Source organism: Nicrophorus vespilloides, unplaced genomic scaffold (assembly GCF_001412225.1).
Source record: "Nicrophorus vespilloides isolate i.1.1-1 unplaced genomic scaffold, Nicve_v1.0, whole genome shotgun sequence".
Taxonomy (NCBI): domain Eukaryota; kingdom Metazoa; phylum Arthropoda; class Insecta; order Coleoptera; family Silphidae; genus Nicrophorus; species Nicrophorus vespilloides.
Window position 1 is genome coordinate 87,071 of NW_017099876.1, and position 19,033 is coordinate 106,103.

The following is a 19,033-nucleotide window of genomic DNA, read 5'->3' on the forward strand; positions in this document are numbered from 1 at the left end:
TCCATTTTTACTTAATATTTAATTCAATAAAACAATTGATAGTAATATGACCAATTAATTATTTATACAAATAAAATATTTAATTATTTTTGATGCATCTATATTAACTGTTTGTGATACAATAGTCAATTTAATTAAATAGGTAATTTGATTGGTAATTGGAACCTACATACGTTATCTCGTCGTTTAGGTTTTGGGGTAAGGGAGATCGTTAAGAAGATCTTGAAATGGATTATTTGGATATTATAATTTTTGTTACATAATACTATGAAGCTTGCAGGCGAAAAATTTTTGGGCATTGTGACGAAAGATTTGATTTGAAGCAATTGGCTTTGAGGTTGTGGAGTTTCAGCCTCTAGTACTTTGTTTCACAGTTTTGTGGTCTACAATCTTCTTCCATTTAACAACTCAGTTTATTTTGGATCTCTGATTCTGGTCAATAATCCTACTGTATATATTATCATTTACGATTCATTAACTATTCTATATTTGTTTAGATTTTTTTAATCTTTTATATTCTATTTTTAATACTTGCAATATGAATTTAAACTATATATATATAAAAATATTCTTATAATTACATTGATAATACAAACACTTCATTTGTTTAATTTCCAATAGCCTTTTAAATTAAATATGCTATTTATCTATTTTTTTATATAGATGTAAGATCTTAGTGAGACTGCTGACAATGGATCCGATCTGCTTCATCTCGTCGAAGTCTTTTTCGGGAGCAACGACCTCGTAGTTAGCTATCCGACGATTAACAAAAGTCAAAATTGTCAAAAGGTCCGTTTTGGTATTATTAGTGGAAATATGCTGTAATTCGTCGCAAAGGCTCCGGATCAACCAAGACCCTGAAACAGTACTCCTGAAAGAGATGTGACCTGTAAGAAAGACATCAATTCTAATCAATAAGTATTTAGTGAAATGAAAATACGATAAAAATATTTTTTATTATAATTGCACCTTACTCGAATGGTAATTGACATCCCACTTTAATTGGTTTTTGTTTCGAATTGATACTTACCTTCAAAGCTTGAATACATTATAAGAAAATCGGCCATAGCTGGTATTTTGTAAGTATTTTGATTTGCATCTCCAGGTGATGCGTAGACGGTAACGCCGGGGTCCAACTTATTACCTCGACAAGCCTATCAAAGAAACATCCATATTAAAGAGAGAATGCCCTCGTAATGTTAAGATTTGTTACTTGAATAAAGAATAGTTTTGGTTTTCCAACCAGGGTAGGACAATTGTTTCCGGAAAACTGTAACCACAATTGGTCTGGGGTGTACTGATGATCCCTAGCGTGGATTACACCTGCATCACCATGAGACATGACGACGATCATTAGGCAATCGGCATCCGAATGATCTTCATTAGACACTAAAACCGTTAAATATAAAATCGACGGGAATCATCAGCTCCTATCTCACCTTCATAAATGATATCCACTATTTGCCTATAGGTATAATCCTGACATACTTTGGTTGTAAAATTGAACGTTGTTAATGTCCTATCAATATTTTGACAGTCCTTGTCTGTTCCTTCCCTTATGGACAAGTTGGAATTATCAAATTTATAATGGTTGAAGATTAAAGCTATTCCCCTTCGGTCGTGATTCATATTATAATAGTTGCTCTCACCTTTTGCTGCTGTGCTACCACTCGCATTCTTTTCATCATCGTTACTCCTAAAAAATACAATAAATTAATTCTTTGAAGTATTTCTCATAACTGGTAATCGACATATTACTAAATATGTAATAATCATTCAAGTATTATTGATTAACAATCATACAATTATACATTAATAAAAAACATAGCTATAGATTAATTACATTGTGAAGTAAAAGGATATATGAAACGCTTTGTTGCTGTGCTATTATTAAAATGAAGTCATGATTTCGACCACGATCTCCTTATCTATATGATGACAAATCATATTCAAATATTATTCTAAAACTTTATTTTTTTATAATAATAATAAACATGATTCTTTTCTACTTGATTTTCGATTTAGAAAATCTTGTTAGCAATAAAAATAAACAAACTGAAGATGAAAATAAAGAAGTTCCTGCCGAAAATATTAACAACCAAATATTTAAAAAGTGCTTTATGTATAATTGCATCATTTTCTCTACTAAACAGCAGAATTTTAAATATTTACGTTACAATAATAGATCATTTTTCAAGAAATTAGATTAGAACAATTTAAACAATACTTGTCATGTAAAAGTTAAATATACTTCTTTTTATAAAAAATCTATTTCGGAGAATACAAATGTTTATCTCATTACATCCACGTGTCAAGTACACACAGCACAGTCCTTTGGATTTTGAGTCCCTGGGCCCTCAATGCATGAAAAGTGTGTGAGCATCCGATAAAAAAAAATATGAGATCGGTGGAGCAACTAACACTGTTTGGGGGCCCCGTGCCCGATTAACTGGTCGTAGCAACATCTCTGAATACACACATATCCTTAGATTTTTAGTAATATTTGGGAAATCTCGGTGTGTTTCCAGGGGAAACAATAAAATTATTAGATGAATTTCTTGTCTTTTTTATTCATTGTTATATATTCTCTATGGACAGGAAGAAGAAATATGTCTATGTTTAACATTACGAATACAACATAAACTAATGTTGCTAGTTAAGCGATTACCGATCGATCAATTGCTGATCAGCATCGGGACTGACATCGTTGGCATTGGTATTTTCTTGAGCACTCTGGGCTTTTTGTCGTACTTTTATCTGATAGATGTTCTTGATGCTGCTGTTGCACTGTAAGATTTGCATCAGTAGTTTCAATGTGGTCTAGGCATTTGGAATAAAAAGCTTCGATTCTCTGGAAGTTTTCGCTCTCGCAGAAGATATAGATCGTCTCATTCTCTTGTACTATTCAGTGGTAATGATGTATACTACGAATGAAAGACACACAGCTTTGGTTTTGTGGTATTAACGATTAGAAAAAAAGTTCAGTAAGTATTTAATATTCACTTTTTTTTATCTACATAAAGTTTCAGTTTATTCATTATTTATTTTCCTTCGCCTAATAAAGTAATTTTATGAAAAGTGTATCTTCTTAGTTAATCTATGTATAATTGCATCATGTTACTAAACAGCAGGTATGTTATGCAAATAATATAAAATTGCATTACAAATATTTACGATATAAACATAGATTACTTTTCTGACGATGTTCTCAAATACCTAACGCACCCTGTATAATTTTGATTTAATTCTTTGAGCCAGAAATTCCTAAATTTCTAGATCCAACTAATTTCTAGATACCTGATTAACTACGTGTTAATTCAATCGGATGGTATGGCTTATTAAGACCGCACGGCGCCCCAATTTAAAAAAATTTAAATTATATCACAAATTATAGAATTGATTATGTTATTGAAAAGGATTTTTTTTTTGGAAATTATATGTTGAAAATAAAACATAAAATTTAAATTTAGTACAGGTTATATTATCATCGAAAATAATAATAATAATTTGCATTTTTTTGTTTGTTTATAATTACAATTAAAAAAAGGTACAATCACTAAATATCGCTATCACAAAAAAAAACATATATAAAGAGAAATTAAAATTGTATTATTAGTAGAAGATATAAAAAAAGAAGGAAGTAAATCAACCCAACATATTTATTATATCTGCAATTCTCTATTTACATGTTAGAATATCTATAACATAACATAATAATACTCAATACAATAATATGCAAAAGAAAAGTAGTAGTATTTGTAAAAATCGCGTGAAGAAGAAGTGGTCGTGATATAAACAGAATTAAAGCCAAAAATTTATTTACAAAAAAAAACAAATAGTTGTCCGGATTATAAAATTAAACTCTTACACTCTTACGCTCCATTTTTATATCTGGTTCCTTTCTGCCAAAAATAATAACAAAACATGTATAATAAAAATGTTACAAAAAAAGGAAGAAAATTATTCGATTTCGCTTTTTTACTTTTAGGTCGAATTTAATTTTTAACAGACGCAATCACAAGCGCACCTCTTGACGCGCTTTTGGGACTTCGGGACAAAGTCTTCTACGGATCTGATGGAACGTGGATGTAAATCTGAAAAAAATAATTTTAAATGTGATTTGTTGTTTTCTAGTATTTCTTAGTGATTATATTACAGTGTTCCCTTGGTTCCTCGGAAGCTCGAACATCTGGCTCTTGTCGCATCATTGGTACCGGGATATTGATAGGCATAACACTTCTAGCGAAAGATTGTCTTCCGTTCATGCCTTGGGCGCTGTCCCTTTGGTGCTGCATGAGTCTCATGTCTTGTGGCGTTTCTTCGCTTTCGTGATGGGAGACGACAATGACATCGCGGTTTGGTAATCTGTCAAGTTGGGAAAGGATTTCTTCGGGGATTGGGAGTCTGGCCAAGCGTTGCTGGATTTGGATCCTCTGTTCGTTCGATTGCTGATCGGCATCGGGTCTGACCTCATTAGTCTGGACCTCCTCTTGAGCCCTCTGAGCTTCTTGCTGGAGTTTCTGCGCGATAATTTGCTGGGCGATGTGGTGGAGGATTTGGTTTGGAGGCAATTGGCCTTGAGGTTGTGGTTGCTGCTGCTGTTCATGCTGTTGTTGATGTTGCTGTTGCATCATAGGGATTGGCATTGGCGGTCTCATAGTTTCCATTGGGTGCATGGGTTTCTGTTGCATTGGCATGTGGGTGTGGAATTGTGCAGCTGGCAACGGAATCATAACTGGTTGGATCATAATGGTTTGCTCTTCTTCCTGTTCTTGCTGTTGTGGTTGTTCGATCCTCTGGAAGTTACCGCTCTCGCAGAAGATAGCGATCCTCTCGCCGCTCAACCTCTCGTACCTTGGATCGGTGGTGATGTTCACTCCGAATGGAAGGCTTACGGTTTTGGCTTTGTGGTCAACGACTTCTTCAGCCTTCTTCTTTTCGACGACGCAATTCATTTTGGATCTCTGGTTTTTGTCCATCATGGTTCCGGCTAAGTCATCAAAGTCCAAGTGGAGCGGCAGCTTGATCTGAATTGGAATACGGTCCTCCTCATCTGAAGAGTCTTCAGACGAGCTACTCTCGCTGCTCTCGTCGGAAGAATCTTGAGATTCCTTGTTGTTTTCCTCCGGAGTCTCCTTCACAACTGGAGCCTTAGTTTCTTCAGCTTCTAATGGTTCAATGTGTTTCGGTTCGTCCTAAAAAATATAAATAAAAAATTAACTAAGAAATCTAAAAATACAAGTAAAAAATGATATATTTTAAATTATAACATATATATACACAACAGTAATCATTAAATTCGTTAGACTTTCATATAGTCAAAATATGATAGAAATCAAAAATATGATAGAATTACCAAAAAAACAATACAAATGGTTAATTAAAATTTGGTTGAAAATTTACACAGAAAATTGTAAATTATTTATTTTGAGAAATATCATAACCAACCTAAACAAATATTGAAATAGACTGGATTCTCAATATGAAAAGCGATTAAAAACAACATGAATAGTGCGTGATTTAGTTGTTGTAATATAAATTGCGATATTCTCAGTAATATGAGAATTTTATAAGAACTGTGATTAAATCAAAGCAAAAGATTCTAAATACGTTCGAGAAAAAAAAATGCAACTTTGCCGTTTCGAAAAACCTTCCTCATTTTCGCGCAGCTGTGACCTCGTTGCAACTACGAAGAGTGTAAAGACCTCTCGCTTTCACCGATGCCCCAGTCATGTTGTTTATTGCAAATCGCATTCGAGAACATCTCGTGCTGTTACGCAACCCCGCACTTCATACCTGGACCAAAGCTTCGGGCTGAAGAGGCTGGTATCTGTCCATGGACTCGGTCAGTAGCTGGAGTTCCTGCTCCAAGTGTCTGCATGAGGCGTTGGCCGTTATGTAAGCGGAAGCCAAAATGCATCCGCCGAGAACGACGGAGACGAGGATGACGGTTACGGCGATGATCTTTGCCACCTGGACCGAAACGCTTTTTGGACGATGGTATGCCTGAAACAGGAAGAGAGAAAAAAAATCATTAGTAAAGTAAACTTTCTCCAATTCCAGCGCTCCATTTCTTCAATCTCTTTCTAAATATTGGATTTAGATTTATAAAGATGTATATTTAAAAAAAAATGTGTATCATTTAGTTGGCGAAAGTTGTCAATTAAGATCACCGCAAATCTTAATTGATTTGGCGAGGTGAAAGTGTGAAACTTTTTTCCAGCTCTCTCACTCCCTGTCTCTCGTTCTTTCTCAGGATTCCCCATAAGTGCATTTCTCATTTGCATACAAAACCAAACTCGGCATCAAAACACGAAACAAAAGATCTCCGCTTGCTTTCATGTGCTTAGCATACTTAATAGATTAATGATTTCCTACGCTCTGTGCATTCATAAAAAGGATGCTACTAAAAATAACGAATAGATAATTTCTATTTATAACGTTAACTCCTTATATAAAGTCATATTCATTTTGTTCTATTTATTATCTATTTATTCGTCAATAAAATATTTATGAAAATCTAGCTATAATTTTAAAGAAACGTTAATGCTGATTGAGTAAAGTTTAAATTCTAGAATATAGAAAAAACTTATTAAAACATATTTATTTACAAATATTGCACAATAAATATCCGTAAATCTAATATTAATAAATTAATTACACACTATATTCTGGATAATAAATGAGATCATAATCAATCAGGAAATATGTACAAATTGAATTTAAAAACTTTTCATAAAGAATAAAAAAATATTGTAAGGTTTTCATTGAACATGTTAAGAAATATCATTGAAACATCATAAAAAAAATGTTTGAAGAGTTGAAGACCTCGAAATAAAGTAGTAATACCAAATGATATAGGATATTAAATGAAAGTTAGTAATTCCCTATAAAATTCTAATTTGAACAGAAAGCCTTAGGTTTCTTAGTTCCAAGTTAAGATCATTTAAATATGTTTTAATGAAATTAATAAAATATTACTTATTTAGAAATACGAAATTTGTATGGTAAAATTATATAAAATATCCTAGAGTATTGACTTGTAATCATCAGAAAGGAATGAAGGATATGTGATGAGACACGACCTAATAGAGAAAGAATGTTTGACTCAAGATTACCATATTTATTTAATAAATATGTAATACACGTATGTATAAGGAATAATTATGCAGGTAATAATTAGAAAAAACAAATAGAACTAGTTTTAATAAGAAAACTATTTATTTATATTATATAAATCGAATTATTGGTCTTTTCACCCATAAAAAAATATAATCTGTAATAAACTAAATTGAACCATAAACTAAATATATAGAAAATATTTGAAACTATCTTTTTATTTCTAATACGTTTTATATATTTTGATTTATATACATTTAACTGTATATACATATAATTGTTATATACAATGTTTAGAAAAAGTCATCACCTTTAGGCGAAATTACATTTATGAAGAGCCTTAACATATGGCATAAACTTTCACTTGAGATTTAAATGAGATTCAAATAAATAGTGTGCAGCGATAAATGCCCGTGCAATTTCTTTCCGTTAGCTGCATCTTAGGTAATGACTCCTAACGAGCTCATTCCTCACGAAACTGCAATTTAAATTTATAAAAGCCGAACCGAGCACAACATAATGATGGAAACGATGAATAAATAACATTTTCCATTCAGAGATCTCTAAACACCCATCAAAATACCAAAGAGATCGAGCAAATTGAAATTGATAATTTCTCACGACGGATCTCTAATTTTAATGGTTTCTCTTAAATATCAGCACGTATCTTTGATGCACAATCGCAATTAGAAAATTAATTAATATTTACATTTGTACACTGATTTATAAAGTAAATAAATTGTCAATATACAATTAATTATATACAAAAGATTAGATAATTTTAGACCAACAAAAGCTAACAACAACAAAATTGTTCATGAGTTAGTCCTATCCCGGATATTAGCATAACTATCCAAAGTATTACTGTGTAATATATAACAACTAAATAACAAATTTTGAGAAATTATTTTAATGAAGACAAAAATACTTCAGTTAATAAGTTATTTATAACATTTTGGTTTGCTAAAAATTATTATGTAAAGTCTTTAACAATTTAATAATCATGGGAATACTCTGGTATCTTTACATTAACATTTGTTATGTGGAATTGGAGTATAGCTATTTGCATGTGTTATGAACATGAATAATGCAAGATCGATTATTGTGATTCGCTTGAAATCATAATAATTTGCTGTTTGTTTATTACCTCTGAGGCAAAGCGTTTAATATACAATACATCTCGGTGACCCAGATTTTTAGACCAACAATCTCTTATAAGCACCGCTCCAAGGACACCGATGAGCTTGTCGCTGCTTCAGTATAAACTACAGCCATCCGTTGATGATTATTTAAACCCAGATTCATGTCGTCACCTTGTAACACTAATCCGTTGCGAAGCAATTACACCTTCATCCAAAAGGCATCTCTGAACATCTCTGCTTGTTACAACACATGATCATCAAAAGTTACTTAGTTCAGAATTTATTTGATTTTATTTTAATTTTATTCTTTTTTAAATATACTGAATGAACTTTTACATTATTTTAACAATGATACACGCTATAATGTATTTGAAACGATGCATGACTAAACCAGGAAATGTATAATAACATAATTCACCGAACAATAAATGTATTATTTTTTTTATTTCAGCTATAAATCACGTGAATTGCAACATATTCTAATATGTCCGAAAAGTTTTCATCAGATGAAAATCAAATAATTTTATGAAAAAAAGATCTCATTATTATTATAAGTTGATGTAAATAGTTAATTAAAAATAATAAACAATGTATTTAATTATGCACATAAAATGAATTTAATTTGAAATTGATTATTTTTAAAAATAGAAGAAAAACTGTTAATATTTTGTTAAAATAAATTTTTATTATATAAAAGCCTGCAACTCAAAGTGTATTTGATTTGTATCTTTATTTTGAACTATTCATGTCTCAACTATTGTAATAAAGTTTAACGTAAAGTGGCGTATCTACTGCATAGCAAAGGTCTGCAATGCTGAGGGACCTACGAATGTGAGGGCCCTAACTTTGCTTCCAATCAAAATATTGAAATTATTGGCAACATAATGGCATACATAATTGGTACTTAGAGACAGGGCCGTCCTTTGGATTTTAAGGCCAAATATGAAATGGGGTCCCCAATACAAGACAATGTTTGGGGACCCCAAATTTCACAGGGCCCCGGGCATTTACCCGATTCACTGGTCGTAATGACGCCTCTGCCTAGGGCCCGCGGAAAGTAAAGTGAACTGACTGAGAACAACGAGAAAGAGCCCGATATTTCCAGCTACGCCACTGTTTTATAGTTTAGTATACAACCCACGATCGTGGCTATAAACAAAGATGATAGATCTATTCATTTATTTTGGATCTTTGATACATTCTATTTATGTATGTTAGTAGAATAACCTAGTTATAGATCGTGACCGAAGAGTTCCCATTGTTTTCAATCCTGCATCTCACTTATTAAAAGAAAATCAAGGAATCAATGTAACTTTATATCTATTTCAAAATATCAGTAATATCTCGCATAGTGCAGCTTCGATCAACTTGAATTCAGGTTTGAAAATAATAGTTTTTTTTTCTTTCAGGTTAAGTCTCTTTTTGTGCTTTTTATTTTATGCGGTTTTAAAGTCTTCGATTAGTCCAGTTTCAAACTGTGCGGTATATTGGCAGAACCGATAAAATAATCTATGTTTCTATTATATAAATGATGACTTGAATTGATTTGCTTCAATCAGTAAGAAACAGTAATTTTATATAATTAAATTGTGAATCGACTCTGCGGTTTTACCAAGAAACAATTTCAAAGAAATTAGTAAATTGCTTTATCTAATAGTAGTTAAAACTGTATAAAAGAAAGGAAAATAAATAAATAAGCATAGATTCATGTTCACCGTTTATTCAAGTTTTCAATGGTTTATTTCCATTCTAAGATCAATCAATCAATGTAATAAAATTACAAACGTTAATTACGAGTAGGACTTGAAATTAATTACGTTGAAAAATAAATAAGGTCATCGAAAGGAGGAACACATGATAATATTAATGAAACTTAATTAGAAATAATCATAAAGGCACGAACAATAATTACAGCGCCTAGACAATAGCGTTTTAGAAGAATCCACCTATTAGGAAGTGTTAAACATTATTTATTTGTTCTCCTTGTGGGAAATGAAATAAACATGAGAATATCCTTAAGGCGACTGGATTTCTATCTCTCTTTTTCCAGAGAGAAAATCCTTGAAAGTATTAATTTCTCTTTGACAGAGGTAAGTAACTGTTGCCATCCACCATTTCTAGGAAATTACGTAAAAAAAATCTCTAGTTTTTTTTTTGATTGTTGGTTGTTGTTCGAATTAAAATTAGACAATCGGGATGCGCCAATTAAACTGTCATTATTTTGAAAGCTCGTTCGAAACAAACAAACATGATATTAAAAAATGCACACGTTCGTTGGCGGAGCGAACGCGAAAAATAGCGGATGGCAATAAACATTAATGACACTAACTGCGATCCTGACACGAGACGGTACGAAGGTTACGTAAGGCAAATATTAAATTTACCAGTCGTAGACTGGCGAATGCGTACAAGAGGAATACAAAAAAATCTGGATTGAAAAAGAGAAGACGTAGCAATGTTTCGAGTTACTCTTAAATATCAATATTTGTATAGAACGTTAACGAAAGAGTATGAAATTCGTTAAAAAAATAAATCCTGGCCTTAACAACAACAAATATAATGTTTAATAACTTTTTTTGTTATTGTTGTAATGGAATTTACATTTTTTCGTTCTAAAACGCTTCTAGGGTATTCGCACCTTTTTTGTATTCAAATTAACACTTTCTTTATTTAATTTGCAACTTACAACAAAAATATTTTCGAAAACGAATTAAAATTGTCTTTTCAACAAACCTATATAATCATTGTAGAGAAATGATGCCATACAAAATATTTTTTTTATGTATTGAAATATTTGCATTTGACAACACACTTTTAAAATGAAATTTAACACTTTTTTCAACGAGAAAGTGCAATAATCATAACGAAATTAAAGCTTTCTATTCAAATTTGGACTGTAACCTAGTTTTATCTTCTAAAGTAAATGTTAAAATCTCTATTTGCACTCTATTTGCTCTCTATTTGCACATCTAACATTAAAAACCCATTTCAAGATCAATAGTCGTATTTCGTTATAAAAAGTTAAAATATTGAATTTGAAATAATTTGTGCATAATATTTTATAATTTGATTATACTTAACGATTACTTCAGATTAACTCTCAAAATTTTTTGAATGTCGTGAAATGTCGACAAATTTTTTTTTGTGAGGTCACGATGTTCTTTTTGTTTGTCATGCAAAGACAATTTGCCTTATTTTAGATCCTCTTTAATTGGAAACCGAATCACGAGAAACTCGAATAAATGTTTACGAATGTCGTAAATTCGGTGAATAATTTATAAATCTTACTTATTCTTTTTCTTGGACGTCTTAAAACGTGCAATCGATTTGTGCACACAATGAGATGTAAATGCTGCCAAGTGTTGAAAAAAGCGAGGGAAGTCAATTACGGTACAATTTAATTATTTCCTTTTCTGTGTCATTGTATTTAATATCCATTAATTCAATTTAACCTTACTCAAGTAATTGCGCATTATGCAACAGTCGCATTGCGGATTTGCACCAACCGTAGAAAGAGACAAGAAAAAACTAATGGCTTCATTTGTTTGCATGATGTTCCTCGGGTGAAAGATCGTTCCTGCTTCGAGAATGAATACGGTGTTATATAAAACACACGGCTATTGGTGTTTATGGGAGTTTTGTCACGGGCGTATAAATTTCCAGCTCGAAGTGGAAATAGAAAGTTGGATGGGACGGTTTAAAGTTCGTTAACACTGAAATGCTCGCTCGTACAACCATTGTTGTTGTTGATGACGATGGAATCGGCTCTTTCAATGCCCTTTCACACTCCATTGTTCGCGGCATGTTTTCCCGTTTTTAATTTTGCATTATTTCACTTTATTTTCATTTCCAAGCAGTTTTCACCGAAACGATTAGCGCGGGCACGCGATTCGCAATTACACCTAATGACCCACACTCACTCAACCGACTTACGGTGCGATCCTTCAAGACATGCGACGATTTCATTATGTACAATTGTGTTTCTTCATAAGCTTTCATAAATCTCTTTCAGAAAATAAACAGCGTTTTTCTTTTTGGCGACCAACGTGGGGCCAGTATTGCTAAATTTTCTATTTTAATAAGAAAAGGCTCTAGAATTTAATTACTTTATAGTTTGTTGCATTTATTAATGATGTACAAAATAAAAGTGTAATATTAATAAAAACAGTAGTTTTCATTGATATTTAATCCAGTTAATTTGCTACTGCTTGAAAGAAGTCAATAAGTCAATTATGAAAAAAAAAAACAAATTTATAAGTTGGATTATAAATTATATAATTGATATAATTTACATAAGATTTGACCACTATATGAAAATTAAAGCTTCCTCAGAAATTACTGATATGATAAAAGCAAGAAACGTTTGCTTTAAAAACGCATATTTCCATTTAGTCATCATTTTCTAAAAAGTAATTATTTAATAATCACAGATTTAAGTAGATTTTCCATTGAATACACTTAACTGAATTATATTGCAACTACTTCTTAAAAAATAATTATCTAATAACAAATGATCATTTTCCAACGAATGAACAAATTAACTTAATAGTAATAGTAACTTAAAAAATAAATTAAAAAGTATTTTAAGATTATTTCATGACTAATTCATTGCGAAAAAATAAATTAATTGAAATATTATTCATATGAAATAAAAAGAAATATCAACAATAAATCATCCTATTGATTTTGGTGACTAACGTGGGGCGACTTTATAAGAAGCAAACAACCGGCAAAGCCTTCTCTTCCTAATTACATAATAAAATAAGTAGACTCCACTGTAAATGAAGTTTTTTCCCATACACGTGTCCGAGTTTCGTCAGTCCTTGCTGAAACGTTAATTTGGATTCGTTGTGCAACGCGAATCCTTATTATGGTTAGCAAAGTGCTAAATAGAATCAATTTACAATCGCGAATTTTTCTGCGATTGCGAAATACGCCGGTCTTTCGTTTCTCACACCGAAACAAGCACTTCAAGTGTTTACTTTTATTTCGTTCTTCGGTGATCTCATATGGCGGAAACCGAGTGCGTATTCCGAATGAAGAATATCTTCTTACACGTCTTACTTCGTTTCCTTTTTCTCTCTCCATCTCTTACTTTTCAATTGTCCTTGAAAAAAGTAGAAAGAACGTAATGCTTGATTGGTATCGTTTGCATATCCGATCTAATGTTGCAAACAAACAGACGCTAATCCGATCGCGTTGGTCAACAAATGAAAATGAGGAAAAATAGAGAGAGAAAAAAAAAACGCGGAACAATAATTACATTTGGTTGCGGAAAGTTTCACGTAGAAAGTCTACGCGGTTTCCAGTCGATAAGGAGATGTGTCGATGGAAACAGGAACAACGTTCGTAGAAAACATGCGGTTTGAAGTCGCTGTTGCAAAACGCGTTGGAAACTCACTGGAATGGAAAGGAGCTTGGAAATTGCAAAAAAAATATATACATATAGAAATAAATTACAAAAAAAATATATGTATGTATCGTAAAACAATGCAGCTATCAAACAGCGAGGAATCCGCAATGATAACTTATGAGCCGTTGCGAAATTTCGTTATTTGCTGCTGTTGTTGCATCTATTATAGGTATGCATATATATTTTTTATGCAATACAACGGGATATTTGCATATTACTCAAACAGTTCTTATCTCACTCTCATCCTTTTGCATAACGCCGCTTCTTGAATTCCTGCCTCCTAATGAGTGAGATGTATTAATTGGTGCATGCAAATTTGCTTTGTGTGCTAATGTGATGTTTACATTCCGTTAGAAATTTCCGCAAAGTTGTTTTAAATATATAATGAAACATTTGCAATGTAATCATGATTGCATTTTCTTTCGTCGTCTTTAAACAAATACAATCAAAATCTCATTATTCTCCTTCAAATTATCAAATTTTAAAAAATGTCAAAAATAGTGTCGTGTTAAGAAAATTTAAAGTTTTTCCATAAACAAAATAAAACTACAAAAATTTACAACAATATACTTTGTATAGATTTGTAACTATCTAAAATAGAGAATATTAGTCTTCGGATAGAAAAACTGGTAAATAAATAATTTAGTTTGTATAGATTTTATTTTTCAGTATTTATTATATTTTGTTAAATGAAAAACGGAAGTTTTGTATAAGATAGTTAAGGCTAGTCAATAAAAAACACTTTAAATAAACATAATAGAAGAATGGAGGACTTTTTTAAATTCAATATTAAATCTAGTAATTCTGAGGTTACAAAACAGTAGAACATATAAAACATGTTATTAAATGACTACATACACGCACATAGGGAATTCCAAAATAATTTTAAACAGAAGACAAAAAAAGTATATAATGTTCTCTCAACTTTCTCTTCAATTAAATTAAATTTGTATACTCTATTTAATATAAGTAATGATAAAATAAAACAAATTTCTTTAGATAAATGCACCATTCAAACCCAAATTATAACTTATTATGTAGCATAAAAAAACTGAAATTATGGAGAAATGTTAGAAATGATACGTGAACAAAAACGGTAGAATGTTATATATTTTTAAGATATATATTTTTTAGACATAATTATATAACTGGCTTTCTCTTGAAACTGTTTGTATAAGGTGTTAGCTTTTATTTAGTCATTCATTTATTTAACAAAACAAATATAAGTTCAGTGGTTTCAAAAGTAATAATGTACCATAGAATTGTAGGAAAATATGTCACAGTATCTTTCCATATTCTATGCAATATCTCTATTTTTCCACAGTATATTCATAAATAAACCAATTTGAAGCTATTAATAAACGATTAAAAAATACTTTAATTATGAAAATGTATTGATCTGTACTTTGATGTAGACATAGTCAATGACAAACTATAAATAGATACAATTATTTAATGCTTATGTCATCTTAAACTTTTTTGTTTTCTTATTTTTAATTTAAATTTTTATATGAAAACTTAAGTGTTGTAAATATACTTCTTGACGGAAGTACTCAAGAATAAAGTCCTATTAAGAGAAAGCCGAAGAGGAAGAATTTGTTGCAACTGAAACTCCTATTAATGGAATTGATATTTTTATCTAATCTTTTACTACTATAAGAAGTTAAGATCAAATTTGCTAAAAAGAATAATAAAATGTTCATGAAAAATAAAGCATTAAGAGAACATTAAAGAAGATTGTGATGAAAATCATAAATTTTTGTAGAAGATGGCAATTCGCAATTGTAAATTGATTCTATTAATTTATTGTATAAAAAATAATATACTTTATTTTATTTAATTAGTGTTTCAGAAAGTTATTGCAATACATTTTATTGCTATTACAATTAATTACAAATAAAAATTTATGAAAAGTCAATGATTGCTCCATAAAAATCAGGCCAAACGGAAAGTAAAATTAATTAAAATCTACTAGCTTTTACAAAATTGGTCTTTCGTAGTGCAAAACATTTACTGAAACATAATTTTCCACCCACAAACTAAACTTGAAACTAATATAAACGGATGTCTCCATACATGTTGCTCTTGTATAAAATTATTGTTGTTTTTCTTTTTGTTTTTATTCTCTAAAAATAGCAATTCGAATGGAAAATTCCCGAAAGCGTCCAAGACGGATGTTTTACATAAATAAATAAAAAAAGATTGTGAAGTTACATGAACAAACACATTACACGTTGAATGCTAATGAATTCTGCCATTTGCAGTCCGGCTAGATATTATAAATAATTATAAGTTGGTGTCGGTACGTGTGATTCTCCTCGCGCTTATAAAATGCAAAGTTCAAAATCTAAATTACACGTAATGGATGCACCTTCTACGCGTTTCGAGCACATACGTGCTTCTTACATAGATAAATCAAAACATATGTAAAATGGATGAGGTTCTTTTCCGACGTGTTTTCTTAATTAGAGGCAATTAAAGATGTAGATTTATAAATAATTGTTAGATGGTATCTAATTTCTTTCGAATGGAATAATCGTGTAGCTCTGTATTTATTAATACTTAATTTTTTTAGTAATTTAAGAAGAAGCAACTTTTTTGACTTGCAGTTTGAAAAAATAATGAGGCTAAACTAGTAATATTTATGCTTGTATAATTACTTTTTTTTTCTATTCCAATCAAACTGGTTTTTACTATGATTCATTTTAGAATTTTTATATGTGTCTTGATTATATTGTTTTTTTAGTGAATCTGCATATATTATAGAATTGTTACTATGTATTTAATAATTCTCCGATAATTGAATACATTTCTTATATCTTTATAAATACTTATATTAGTTGTTTCATCCAAATATATAACTACAAGATATTGTTTATAATTGAAATTACAAATTTATCCAAGATTGAAAACTACATAAAAACAATTATTATTCAGAATAAATTAGTTTTGATTAATTTCCATTTTTTTTATTAATATTGAATCTTTTATTAGAAAATATCTTAAATTAAGTTTAGTATATAAGTAGTAATTATAAATAAATTTTAAAATATTATTTGTAAACTATATTCTAGAAATTATTGCAATAACAAAAATAAACGGAGTTATACATTCAAAATACAAACAAACAACCAGCATTATCAGTAATTACTGAAATTAGTCATTAAGATAAATAAAAAATAGAAATATTGTTTGCATTTGTTATTAACTACATATTCTCTATTACTTAAAAACCGGTTTTGTATGCGTTTTCAAAGTTGTACATTTTATATAGTTCTTTATGCAAAATGCATGCGAAACTGCGACTGGTTTCAATTAAGAAAATATCTATGTCATTTCGAAATCGGTCTCCGTAAATAGTAGAAATTGCTACTGCTGCATTTGGATTGAATGCATGCATCAAATGGTATTACGATTGCCGTTTTTTTTTGTTAAACTACATAAAGAACGTATGTAATTTGTGATTGTAATTTTCTAAATTATGGTGTTCTTTTCAAATTGGACTTTCCTTTACCGGTTTTTTCTAATAATTGTTATAATATCATTTTATTATTTACTTATAACATAAACAAATATATAAATTGATAGATCTATTACAAAAATTATTTTTAATTTGTTTCATTACGATTATATTTTTTTGGTAATAATCTTTCTAAATAGTAAAATTGAACTTTGCATATATTTACATGTAAACAGAAGTCAAAATTTATAAAAAAAAATAAAGATTTATTTTTTTAATTTTCTAACTATTCTTACAAAAAAATTATCCGTTTGAACAAAGGTTGAACCAAAGCCTTTCTGACATTAATACACAAAATATGCTAATTCGTTTTTTTTTTAATACTTTAACATTGAAGTTGAAAAGTTGAAATAAAATGTAATTAAAATTACAAAAAATAAAGAAATTAAATATCAAAATTTTTGCATAATTTTGTTAACAATTGAAATTAAAAAATCATTGAGATTGAAGATTTGTGTATATAAATGTAGAAATAAAATGTTTAGCAATAGAAATTTCAAAATAATATTGAAGTAGCGTTTATTTTGTTCGGATTGTGTGAAGAGAAAATCTTCTGTTAATGTTATGGTAGGCAGATTAAGGCCGCAACTCTTACATTCTCTTTGCAACTTTCAAGGTGGCTTGTTTATTTATTTATATTTATCCACTGATCCCGGTTCATTAATGCATGACATATTATTAGGTTTTAGAAAGCCGCTTTGTCTTTGCGCTTTTTTTATATTACCGGTTTGGTAATTACATTTTATTATTATTGTTGTTGATGTAATTTCTGAAAATTTTCAAAGACGAAGTACTTACTGGTGGTGGTTCCGAAGAGTAGACCTCGGAGGGTGGATAATCCGGCTTGATGGTGACGGAAGCCATCGAGTCCGGTGGAGCCAGATCCTTTTCCATTCCTGCGTTCACGTAGCGCTCCAGAATTGCACAGGGAGTACGGTGGGACACTTCTTCTCAGGGTTTCTCCTCTTCGAGAATGTGATGGGTCTTGATGGGTGATGGTGCTCTGGTGACCAGCTTTTGATTTTTACAGGTCTCTCTGACCGACTGGCGACCGGCTCGTTCGAGTAAAGCCTTGTAACCATCTCCGGACTTCCCCTTCTTCGAAAATCTCTCACTCAGGTGGCTTTCCAACTGTGTGTTTATTTGTTGGCATTAAGCAACGATTCGACTTCCTCAAATATCGTCAAACATATACAATCATCAAACGATTTATACGACGGACGTTTCCATTTGCAAAAAAAAAGAAGCTGCTTAGATATTCTGCACGCTCAAAGGATAGGAATTAAATCGAAATAAAATAAAACGAACGGTAACCAAAATTTTAGCAGATTACTCATCGGAAAAAGGCAAACGCATCCTGTGAATGTCTTCGTCTTTAATTTATTTCGTTCTTAGTTATATTGTTAACTAATCGCTTCGGAGCGGTCGATGGAAGGCTAACGACCTGCCCCAATTCATGTTTACATTTTACGTTCTCATTATGCCTGCCTTTTTTTATTACAGTAAAAGTAGTCTTATATTGTTTTGTTTATTGTTTCACACGAATGAAGAGAAACTATCGGTTAATTGTCACTAAACTCATCAAATGTTTACATTTTTTATTAATCTCAGTAATTATAGTATTTTATCATCATTTATTTTAATAATAAACTTTTTACATTTATTCATAACTTTTTCAATATGTAACTATTTCCATTATATATACTGATATAGTTCTTATTATACCAACAAGTTTTTGTTACAGATTTAATAAGAAAGTAGTAAAAGTAATTCATGTTCCAATTAGTCTTATTGAATGTAGTTCCTCGACATTACAACTACATACAATTTTATTTATTT

General features: G+C 30.5%; 2 protein-coding genes across 2 annotated transcripts; both read right to left on the reverse strand.

Moving 5' to 3' along the window:
* Positions 1 to 639: 639 nt before the first annotated feature.
* On the reverse strand, positions 640 to 3,883 carry LOC108565953 (caspase-1-like). The gene is made up of 6 exons (XM_017925634.1): positions 3,869 to 3,883; positions 2,669 to 2,787; positions 1,440 to 1,696; positions 1,214 to 1,389; positions 1,031 to 1,154; positions 640 to 887 (listed from the first exon to the last, which is right to left on the reverse strand). Exons 1-6 carry the CDS (start codon positions 3,881 to 3,883, stop codon positions 640 to 642), a joined length of 939 nt encoding a protein of 312 aa, XP_017781123.1.
* LOC108565966 (adenylate cyclase, terminal-differentiation specific) lies at positions 3,830 to 18,241 on the reverse strand. The gene is made up of 4 exons (XM_017925652.1): positions 17,993 to 18,241; positions 5,797 to 6,006; positions 4,157 to 5,195; positions 3,830 to 4,094 (listed from the first exon to the last, which is right to left on the reverse strand). The coding sequence occupies exons 1-4, from the start codon at positions 18,086 to 18,088 to the stop codon at positions 4,003 to 4,005; spliced, it is 1,437 nt and encodes a 478-aa protein (XP_017781141.1). The 5' UTR covers positions 18,089 to 18,241; the 3' UTR covers positions 3,830 to 4,002.
* Between the last annotated feature and the right edge of the window lie 792 nt (positions 18,242 to 19,033).